Raw genomic sequence first — 11,774 nt, forward strand, 5'->3', positions numbered from 1 at the left:
CAATGTATACATATGTTCTGAATAGGGATGCAGTGATACAGAATGTAATATAAAAATCTTTTCATTTTCTGTATTATGTTGCATATCATGTATCAAAGGGGCCGTCAGCACAATACTGTAGTTAATTGCAAACCAATATTAAAACTTTTAATATTCAGGTTATTATAAAAGGTTACCCAATCCGTGCAGTATGACTGATAAATTTTTTTTTTCTTTCCTTTTTAATCTTTTGTCCTTGACATGTTTCGGTCAGAGAGAACATCTTCAGAAGGATATATCAATACAAGCGGAAACTGCTACTATTACAATATGATTGGTCAATATCATTACAATGTCAGCACAGCCCAAACGACAGGAGGACACTCAAGAGTCCTATGTATCAAACAACGGAACCACGACGCGGTAGACACTCAGCTTTCTTTAAAGAGAAGCAGTATAATGGACACGAACCAAATTGGTTCTAAATTTTAACAAAGTCTTTCTAAACCATGTCTGTAAATAAATTATTTTAATAATTCATGCACATCGCTGTAGTTGTTAATTGATCAGATATTATATTCATGACATTGTAATGATATTGTATGTATATATTGATATTGACCAATCACATTGTAATAGTAGTTTCCGCTTGTATTGATGTATCCTTCTGAAGACCGAAACATGTGAAGGATGAAAGATTAAAAAGGAAAGGGGGAAAAAAAATCAGCCACACTGGATGGAGTTGATAACCTTTTATAATATTGCTAGTGTGACAGACCAGGATGAACCAAATCAAATTCAGGTTATATTTGTCAGCACAACAATCAATTATAAAGTGATATTAAACTGATCTAAACGTGTAGTGGGATGAAGGTAAAATAACATGAACATTTTATTATCAGTTTATAATTAACTGCCATGTTGTTAGCCCCTAAGTATACCTTTGTTAGAATAAAAATGTTATTTACCTGTTGCATCTTTTGTTTGCAGTATGGCACCACATGCCCTCTGTGCCATGGCAATGCAGGTTGAGCACCTTACTCATTTGGAAGAAAGACTCTGCATTTAAATAAATTTAATTTGTTTTGTTTATTCTTGTACATGTTTCTGGTATTTTGTTTGTATGTTCTAAGATTTAAGTCATAAAATATTTACCTCAGATTTTGTTAAAAAAAAGATTCTATGTTAAATAAATTTATTCATTTTGTTTATTCTTGCAACATGTTCTTAGTATGTCTTGTATACGTTCTGAAATTTAAATAATAAAATATTTACCTCAGATTTTGTTAAAAAAAAGATTCTATGTTAAATAAATTTATTCATTTTGTTTATTCTTGCAACATGTTCTTAGTATGTCTTGTATACGTTCTGAAATTTAAATAATAAAATATTTACCTTAGATTGTGTTGTCACTTCTTTAATGACCAAGGGTTCAAACTTAGCAGAGAATGGAGTCCCATCACGATGTCATTAGAGCATTCTGGCATGCATAGGCCAAGAAAATCCCAAGCAGGCAAATTCAGGGAAGATTATGAAAAGAAGGCACAGTAATTGACAACGGGGGCACCAGTTTAAATGACGTGGTGATAGGTTAGCGTCAGATGGGTGGCTACCCAATTTGACTCCAATCTCCTGCTGCATCGCATGCCAAGAGTATGAGTCAGTGATTCCACAGATTGGCATATATATATATATCAGCGGTTTGTGGTACTTCACCACATCAACCCTGAAGGTGGAGATCTCTGAAATGTTGGCTTTTAACTCAACACTGAGATGACTGATTGCCCAATAAGATTTTAGCATATTTTTAAGCTGTGAAAGCTTCAAATCTTCCATATTCTGACTGAATTATTTTACCATTCCATTCCAAGTGTTTCTTCCTGTTTGCTTATGATTAGACCTTTTCAGGCATATTTTTGCTTTTGTAACAGCCTAAAGCAATACAGATGTCTGTTCTAGGTGGTCAAGAGATTATTTTCATAATACCTCTTTTTTTAAATTTGTGTGCATGTGTGTGTCTTGAATGAACACACACTGCATGTGTAAAAGCTGAGAATCTCGTACCTCACCGCCACTTTCACTTTGATGTTGTTTAACCGTTCTCCTCCCTGCTATTCTACCAATTTATTCCTTATAATGTAAGATCATAATAAACTGTGCTGTAGAGACTGTACTCAGGGAACATTTGATATAATTTACCTCAAATGGATTTTATTAGTGCTAGTTTGTATATAATGTGTGTGTAAAGGTGGTACTGAAGGCTGTGAACGTCTTTTGTCACATTCCTTAGTTGCGTGTGGGCATGTGTGTAATTCACATATCTTACTTCAGAATCATTTGTTACAATATATTGTACAGTCTGGAACAATTGTCTCACAGGTGAAAGTTAAGAGTGTAAATTCAGGGGACTGTGGTGATCATTCCACTGGTCACTGGTCCACTTATTGACAGATCTCCAGTGATGATTTCCCCTTTGTAGCAGTGGAATTATTAGCATCATTCTGTGTTCTATCATCGTTTGAGTTTGTCACTCATTTTGAGATAACTAATATTATTGTAATTACAACTTCTTTATTACAACCATCACAAGACAACTAATATCAAGATCAGTGCCTAGTTTTGGCTCTGCTACATGGTTCGGCTATTAATAGCCATCATCAGGCAAACACATGGCTGGATGCATGAAATGAAAATTATTCTTGTAATTACTTTATGCAAAACTAAAGTAGCTCTTGCTATATACCATTTATGATGGCCTTCACAGATTTCAGAAATTATCACTCCTACCCCTGTAGCAGACAAGTTAATGATAAAACTCAGTGTCCCTAATTATGACAATATATTTATTTATGCCCCGCTCTAGAAAACCAAGATTAATGGTCATGGGAATCCATTGCACTAACCATGTGACACCCTTTATCCTCAAAAGCTGTCACAAACTTCGCTGACAAGCAGCGGTCTCTCGTTCGGTTTAGTTTGTTTGTGGCAGAGGCATTTATTTATTCCATGATTTACATGGTTTCCAGCCTTCTGTTTAACTTGACAATACCACACACTTAACCTGTTTCTTACAATATCTGACCAATAAAGTATCCTATTGTTTGGGATTATAAAGTTTTTTCTGTCTTCTAAAACATGTTTGCTGCTCTTCTTAATCTGTTAACAGCTACAAATGTCTAAGAAATGTGTTCCTTCAATAGTTCGTTGTATACTGTCTGTGTTGGTTCTTCTGTTATCTACCTAACAGAAACACTGACTCAAAGCTCCGTTGCTCAGTCCTGTTAAATGAATGAAGCAGCACAAGCACTCTGCATCATGGCAGCCAGCATTCCTCTTGCACTTGAAAGAGAGCTCATATGATCTGGTGACTGCAGTACACTAACTTCTGTCAAATCTGCAGTGTTCTGCAATGACAAACATATTTATAAATTTCCATAGCTTAAAGAGTGTCAGAATATAGCTCACTTGCCTAGTATAACTGAACGAATAGAAATTCAATCATCAGGCTAGTATATGAAGGTGAAACATTGACAATAAAGAAGCACTTATTTTTAATAAATAACGAATTAATAGTAATGTTCTAAAAAGCAATTAATTCATGCTAGAAAACAGTTGCTGCACTGTAACTTCACTTACAGCAGGATAGAGTTGTGGTAAGAACTAGCTTGACTCTTGGCAGGAATGCTGAAATTCATACCACATTAAATATACAGTGTGGCCAGAAGTCCACTAACCTAAGACAGTATCTTGAATTAATGAGATGCTTAGATTTAAACTGGTCAGTCAATTCAGACATAGGTATCACAGCACTGTGAGTTTCATATTCAACATAGAGGTTCTATGTTTTGAACAATTTTTGTAAATTCTGTAAGTAATAAATAATTTTCTAATGTATTTTAAAGTACATTTTACTAAGCAGTTAACTGAATTTTGGGGCAGCCAATAGCTCTGCATTCTCAACATGCTGTAAATTAGAAACAAAACCAGTGATTTACATGATTCATTCTAGTGTCTACCAGCTCCTATCAATTTAGGTACACGTTTGGGGTACTAACAAACTTCTACTCTCTCAGACTTGAAAATGCATCTTGGTAGAAACTGTTACTATAAAATTTCATAAATATTCTCTATCTGCGCGGGTATCTCAGGCGTGGAAACCATCTATGTTTTGTTGTGTGTGTGTAAGGGGCATCAATTCTTGCTTCATTTCTTTAAACACTGAGCGAACTTCATCCAAAGACTGGATCTGCAGAGTGGAATGAGTCTCCTGCTTTTCTGGCAACAGCCAAGAACAGTCATATGGAAAACATGGCTGAAAGGTCTACACTTCATGTACATGTATATGTAGAGAATGTAGAGGGCGAGGTTGGCGTAGTGGCTGTGTTTGAATTTTATTAATGCTTTTTACTTTCCGTAAATCCAGATACAGGCGGACACTATAGGATGTTCAACAAGTCAAGTACAAATACATAATATCTGTACAATAATAGTTTTGCCTGTAAAGTTAATAAGATTGTAATACAGTATTAATATTACCATGCTAATTGCATACAGAGGATGGAGTATCGCCGTGACCCACCATCAGCTTTCCTAAACACAAGTATGCTATATATGTTATAGTTCAAATATCCATTGTAATTCAGCAAGGGGGTGTTGAATTGATGTAAATGAAATGTTCTTATTTTACAGGCACTGGTGAGAAACTTTCTCCCGATAAATAATTATTTATCGGGAGAAAGTTTCTCACCAGGTTGCAACATTATAATGTTGCAACCTGATATCTTGTACTGCAGAGGTTCTCACTCTGTTGTGTGTTTTCTGTTTTCGAACTGAGTTTGATATCATTTAACTCATTCCCCTCCAGATGGTTTTGAGCGAAGTTTGAAAACAGAAAACACACACCGGAGTAAGAACCTCTGCAGTACAAGATATCGGGTTGCAACATTATTTATCTGGAGAAAGTTTCCCACCAGTGCCTGTAAAATATGGACATTTCATTTACATCAATTATAATTATTAATTATTAATTAATTAATTATTAATTAATAATTATTAATTCTAGCTATATGTGTGAACCAGTGATTTTTTTGGGAGTGAGCATTAAAAAAATCTGGTGGTATAATGGCATACTTTCTTACCGACAGGGCAGGTGGTATGATAGCATACATTCTTACCGACCGAGCCCTCGGCACTGCCTGTAGCTTTTTTTTTTTATAATGAGAATTGCAGCTGGCCACCGCGGCAGCAGTGATGCTTCATGACGTCACGGCGATTATGTTGCCCGCCAATAGCATTGAGTTACATCCCCCTGGTCGTGACGGTCGTGACGGTTACTATAGCGTTAGGATGATGTTTTTTCTAAATGTTCGTTCGTTATTCATATTATTTGACCACACTTTACATACCGGTGGCGCTCTCCGTGTTACCAAGCAGGTCCGAGATCGGAATTTTTGCAGATTTATGTTGGCAATAGTGTTAGGAGATTAAATGTGTTGTTAGGTATTGTCGTGTATAGAAGGTGGAAGCGATTAGTTCGTAATATAAATTTATCCGTACACTATTGCAATTCACCATAACTGAATGTAGTAGTAAAAGGTGAAAACATTTTGAAGCAAAACGGGTGTAGTGTGAACTGTTAATGGATATATAGTTTTCTAATGTAGTATTTCGGGCGTATCTAGAGAGTAGCAAAATGGCGATGCTTTGAAAGTATTTCGACATTTTGTGTTATAGAAAAGGTCTCTGTTCGTAAGCTAGTAGGCTTTGTGAGTTGTCATAGAGGTGTAAGGTATACATTCATTCGAATTTGTTATGCCGTTGTAATTAAATCATTTATAGGCGTTTAAGAAATTGTGGTAAAACGTAACTTCTTGCAAGACGGTATTAGCGAGTTTTTTTTTTTTTTTCAGTTAAAACGAAGGATACAGTTGCATATGGACTTCGGTTTCACGTCTCGTATTGCCATTCTTTTACATTCAGCAACTTCATTGATAACAGTCTAAAAGATAGAGACCTTGGTGTTACTGTGATTGTACGTACATTTACAATTTTTATTAGGCGTTTTGCAATAATAAATAACATTATTATTATAATTATATATTATAATAAAACTAATCTTGTAGCAGTTCCATAACCAAATATTTTTCCATTTCAGTGTATGTGAAATTTCACCTAAAATTGCTTTCAGTAATAGTATTTTCATGCAAAGTGAATACAATGGGAGACAAATGCCAAAACCAACTGCTTGCCAACCCATGGCAGTATCCTCCACCGTATGGAATTTATGCCCCTTATGCCAGGTAAGAATTGAAGTATTATAATAAAGTGTAAATTTTAATGTAGGTATGATAGTGTCTGATATATCAGGAGTGTTTCTGATGGGCTGTGAAGAGATCACAGCATTTACAAATGTAAAATGTCTGCAAGATTTACATTTAAAGCTTTATAAACAGCAGGGCATCAGCTGAAATTTGTCATTTCCACTCAGGTGTGTACATCCAGGTTTAAAATAACAGTTTCAGAGATAACATGATAGTTTTATATTCATTTCCATTTGTTTATGCAGGTCATAATTCAGCACTCTTAGATATTTGTTGTACATAAGAGTAGTTCTGCTTTTATGGTGAAATGTCTTCAGTTTGGGGTTGAATTGAGTATGGTCAGACATTAGGCAGTACTTTATATTTCATAAGCTTATTTTGGTTTGAATACCGGCATGCCTGTAATATATGAGAAAGTGTATAATATATGAGGATCCCAGTGAGTTAAATGGGGATAATTTGAACAATATAAGACTTGAAACCAGCAGGCATTTCAGGAACAAAAAGAGGGAATTTCTGAAAGACAAAATTGAAGAGCTTGCAGTGAACAGTAAGAACAAGAACATTAGAGACCTGTATAGAGGAATAAATGACTTTAAGAGGGGTTACCAGCCTAGCAGTAACTTAGTGAAGGATGAGAATGGTGATCTGCTTGCAGATTCCCACAACATTTTGAATAGGTGGAGGAACTACGCCTCTCAATTCTTGAATGTACATAGGGTCAGTGCTGTTAGGCAGACAGAAATCCATACAGCTGAGCTGTTAATACCTGATCCTAGCCATTTGAGGTTCAAAGTGCTGTTGCAAAATTGAAATGGTATAAATCGCCAGGTAGTGATCAATTTCTGGCAGTACTTATTCAAGCAGGAGGCGAAATATTACGTTCTAAGATCCACCGTCTTATTACTTCTATTTGGCATAAGGAAAAATTGCCTGATCAGTGGAAGGAGTCTATTATTGTACCAGTTCACAAGAAGGGTGATAAAACTGACTAGTAATTATCGGAGGATATCACTGCTATCAACTTCATATAAAATTTTGTCCAATATTCTTCTTTCAAGGTTAAGTCCATATATAGATGAAATTATTGGGGATCATCAGAAGGGTTTTGACGTAACAGATCAACTACAGATCAGATCTTTTGCATTCGTCAGATATTGGAGAAAAAATGGGAGTACAATGAGACAGTACATCATCTATTCATAGACTTCAAGAAAGTCTGTGATTCAGTTAGGAGGGAAGTATTGTACAAAAATCTGTTAGAGTTTGGGATACCCATGAAACTAGTTACGTTGATTAAAATGTGTTTAAACGAAATGTATAGTAAAGGCCGTGTAGGTAAACATTTGTCTGATAAATTTCCTATCTAGAATGGTCTAAAACAAGGAGATGCTTTATCGCATCTCCTTTTCAACTTTGCCTTAGAATATGCCATTAGGAAGGTCCAGGGAAACCAGGTGGGACTGAAATTAAACGGGACACATCAGCTGTTGGTCTATGCCGATGATGTGAATCCACTGGGTGATAATGTAGATACCATAAAGAAAAACACACAAACTTTAATTGACACAACTAAAGAGGTTGGTCAAGAAGTAAACACTGAGAAAACTAAGTACATGTTGCTGTCTCATCACCATAATGCATGGCAAAATCATGATATAAAGATATGAAACAGATATTTTGAAAATGTGGAACAATTCACGTATTTGGGAACACCGATAACAGATCAAAACCTGACCAGGAGGAAATTAAGAGGAGATTGAACTTGGGTAACACTTGCTACCATTCAGTTCAGAACCTTTTGTCTTCTCGTCTGCTGTCCAAAAACATAAAAATTAGAATATACAAAACTATAATTTTGTCTGTGGTTCTGTATGGGCGTGAAACTTGGTCTCTGACATTAAGGTAGGTACATAGACTGAAGGTGTTTGAGAACAGGATGGTGAGACTATTCAGACTCAAGAGAGATGAAGTGACAAGAGACTGGAGAAAACTGCATAAAGAGCTTCATAACTTGTACTCTTCTCCAAGTATAATTATAATAATCAAGAAGCGTAGGAGCATGAAATGGGCAGGGCATGTAGGATGAATGGGAGAGACGAGGAATGCGTATAGGATATTGGTGGGAAAGCCAGAAGGAAAGAGACCACCGGGAAGACCAAGGCATAGGTGGGTGGGCAATATTAAAATTTATCTTAGAGAGATAGGATGGGATGGGATTGATTGGATTGATCTGGCTCAGGATAGGAACTAGTGGAGGGCTCTTATGAACATGGTAATGAACCTTCGGGTTCCATAAAATGCTGGGAAATTCTTGAGTAGCTGCAGAATTGGTGGCTCCTCCAGAAGGGCTCAGCTCCATGAGTAAGTAAGTAAGTATAATGTCTGAAGTGCCCCGAAGAAATTTAAATCATATTTAAAGGTTTGATTAAAATATGTATTTGCATAACTGGCTTCACCTTAGTGATTAAGATAAATCTGTAAATAAATTTTATCTGCATTATTACTAATACTCTGTTTAATTTTAGTCAACCTTATGGACACAATGGATATGGTCATCCAGGGCAGTACTTTTATGGTTATTCGGTAAGCATTACTTTAGACTTCAGGTAACGCTGTGCTTGATATCATTGTGGCACATGTGTGTCTGTTGTTTTGTCGTTATTTTGGACTGTATTGGGAATAAAAATTTAGGTCTGAATTATTGCTTTGAATATGAGCTGCAGTTCAAAGCAACTTTACTTCTCAGAACCTATGCTGCCAGATCATTTGTTAATTATATTATGTTTGCCTTTACAGGGAATGGGCTTTAATCCAAATAGCCCACAAGGTCTGAATGGGCCAAATAATCAGAATGTCCCTCAAGTGCAGAGTATGAATCATGCAATGCCCAACAAGGCCTTCCCATCAGGTATGTACTGGAATGTGATTTTATTCAGAAACTGTGATTTGAACTCCAGAGTTATACTCTTTGGCCATAATTTTTCTGTATTTTCAGATTTCAACCACCAGAACAATGCTTGTTCGAATAATCAACCAGATCCAAATGACAAGAACTCAGATTGTAATGAGCTGCCACCTCTTCCTCCTGGACCACCTCCTCCCTTAAGTGGTCATAATTACGCAGTTCCAACGCCTCCTGGTACTTCTCCTCTTAGGCCTCAGTTTTATGGCCAAACTAATAACAGTAAGTGTTTTGAGTGAATTTTTGAATGTCCAGCACTGATTATAACTGACCGGCAGTAAGATGTGAATATTCATCAACACAAACAGAAATCAGAAATACAAAATTAAGTATTATCTGGTTTTTAGTATTCTTAAATGCAGTTTTCCTTCTTTTTGTAGGAAGTTCTAGCATATTGTAATTGTCCTGTCATATATTGCAGCTTATAACCCAGTCAAGTTCAATCTTGCGAACAAGAAGACTGGCCTTGGTTTCAAACCATTCAACAATGGAGGCGGAAATAAGAAGAAACGCAAGAAGAATAAAAATAACCAGTTCAATAATAGCTTCAACAATTCCATGGCTGGGAATAGTCCAGTGTTTTTACATCTACCTCCCCTGCCACCAGAAGTTTCCCCACCTCCCTTTCCACCACTTCCGCCACTTCCACAGGAACCGGCTCCACCTGCCCCACCAAGTGAAGACCCAAATAAAGATGAGGTAACTGATCAGGCCCATATAATGAAACCTATGGAAACGAGTACTGACACACCGTTTTCTGTCACAACAAAGACACTGGAAGAACGTGCTTCGGCTGCTGTAAGCAATTCACAAGTGCAGCAGAAAACTTTACTGACACCCCCCGCCACCTCATTCAATCCCTCTGGTGATTGGCCAGAGGGCCTCAAGTAAGTATGAGTAATAACCTTCACATTGTAATCATGGATACGTTTTAAAACTTGTTAATTTGTGGTGTGAATTTTCATTCTTAAGAGGTTGATGCCCTGGTTTCTCTTTTCTTATATCTATATAATATGTATCTTTAAATAAGGGATTTATCCAGTTAAGTCTGTGGTGGTTTGTGCACGGTTCCAAAAGTAAATGACATGTTGCCAGAATTTTCTTCATAAGGCAGTCGGCTCTGTTGTGATTATTGATAATTTGGAATGTCATGTAGTTGGTTGAGGCACGATGCCACAAGCTGGAAGGTCGTGGAATTGAATCCTGATGAGGTGGATTTTTTCAATTTACCTAATTCTTCCAGCCGCACTATGGTCCTGGGGTCGACTCAGCCTCTAACAGAAATGAGTACCAGGAATATTCTTGCAATATTCCTGGAGGTAAAGGGCAGCCGGCCTGTAAGGCTGACAACCTCACCGCCATCTGTGAGCCAGTTGTATAGAAAATGTGGGGGCCTCCATGGCCTGTCAAGGGGATACCTTTACTTTTTTTTTTTTTACAGAGTTTTTATATATTTCAGTAACTCCTAGAAGGTGTTCACATGTTTTAGGGTGATAACTATGTTACGACAAAGTTTATAGCATCATGGAATTTTCCCATTTCAGTAAACTGTTTCTGTATATGCAGACTGAACTGGATGAATACTTTTTAATTGAAGAAAATTATGGATGCATTCATATACTGTGATAACCGTACTTTCAGGAATTATGTGAATCGTTGTTATGCAAAATGTGTGGAGAATGTGGACAAGGACCAGGTAGAGATAATACTGAAGGGCAAGATTACGAGGGCTGCCAACGAAGGTTCGCTGTGGATTAAAAATTGGGATAAAGAACCCCTTCCAAGGTAATATATGCAACATAACAGGGATGGCCAAACCATCCTAACCATAAGAGCTGCATTCATTCAACATTCTGTGCATTCTTGTGATATGTACAACTGTCGTCCTTAGATTATTTGCCATTATAATGAGTGTGATAGAAGTATAAGATAAATTTTGACCTGATTCATTCCTTCATGAACTTCTTAAAATAAGCCATGTTAGCTTAGTAATGTGACTGGGTACAGAGTGGATAACTGAAATTCCACACAACTTCTTATTCACTTGGTACTGAGGGCTGTTTCCCAGGGTATGAAGTGATTTCTGTATAGTTACAAAATGTAGATGCATGGAATATTGTTATGCCTCCTATATCTTTGATGGCTTGTTGCCAAGGCATAAGGCAACTGTACTTTAACCCTTCCGCGACGGATAGTATTTAAATCTTTTCCTACCGCCAAACCGACGGGGTATTTAATTAAACAGAAAAGTTCTCTTATCCATGAAAAACTTAGTAACTCTCGCAAAAATAGGTATATTGAGATAAAATTTTCACAGAAATATTCATAATGAAACGAAGAACAAAACTATATACAGTAGAACTTGGTTATAGCAACATCGGTTTCTGCGACACCTTGTCTATTGCGTCAAATATTCAATGGTACGAACTAATTCCTCATAAAGCAACTGTTTTTATACCTTGCTTAGTACGACATGCACAAATGCATCAACCTCGTATGTAACGTCATTT

At 36.6% G+C, this 11,774-nt stretch overlaps 1 protein-coding gene and 1 long non-coding RNA gene across 6 annotated transcripts in view; one reads left to right on the forward strand and one right to left on the reverse strand.

Annotated features, from left to right (window-relative positions):
- Nucleotides 1-3,109: 3,109 nt before the first annotated feature.
- On the reverse strand, nucleotides 3,110-3,966 carry LOC111861568. The gene is made up of 2 exons (XR_002842268.2): nucleotides 3,616-3,966; nucleotides 3,110-3,383 (listed from the first exon to the last, which is right to left on the reverse strand). It is a non-coding gene; the product is annotated as an uncharacterized LOC111861568 (long non-coding RNA).
- A 1,325-nt stretch (nucleotides 3,967-5,291) lies between these two features.
- LOC111861558 (leukocyte receptor cluster member 8 homolog) overlaps nucleotides 5,292-11,774 on the forward strand; it is an 18,303-nt gene continuing 11,820 nt past the window's right edge. The window contains exons 1-8 of one of the 5 annotated variants that reach the window (XM_023846224.2): nucleotides 5,432-5,767; nucleotides 5,889-6,010; nucleotides 6,134-6,278; nucleotides 8,828-8,885; nucleotides 9,099-9,210; nucleotides 9,298-9,486; nucleotides 9,686-10,151; nucleotides 10,906-11,049. In XM_023846224.2, coding sequence (XP_023701992.1) covers nucleotides 6,196-6,278; nucleotides 8,828-8,885; nucleotides 9,099-9,210; nucleotides 9,298-9,486; nucleotides 9,686-10,151; nucleotides 10,906-11,049 — 1,052 coding nt within the window. In that variant the 5' untranslated portion in view covers nucleotides 5,432-5,767; nucleotides 5,889-6,010; nucleotides 6,134-6,195. The other 4 variants (XM_023846220.2, XM_023846222.2, XM_023846223.2 and 1 more) reach the window with 4 other exon arrangements.

The sequence above is a fragment of the Cryptotermes secundus genome, unplaced genomic scaffold (genome assembly GCF_002891405.2).
Source record: "Cryptotermes secundus unplaced genomic scaffold, Csec_1.0 scaffold2047, whole genome shotgun sequence".
NCBI classification, from domain to species: domain Eukaryota; kingdom Metazoa; phylum Arthropoda; class Insecta; order Blattodea; family Kalotermitidae; genus Cryptotermes; species Cryptotermes secundus.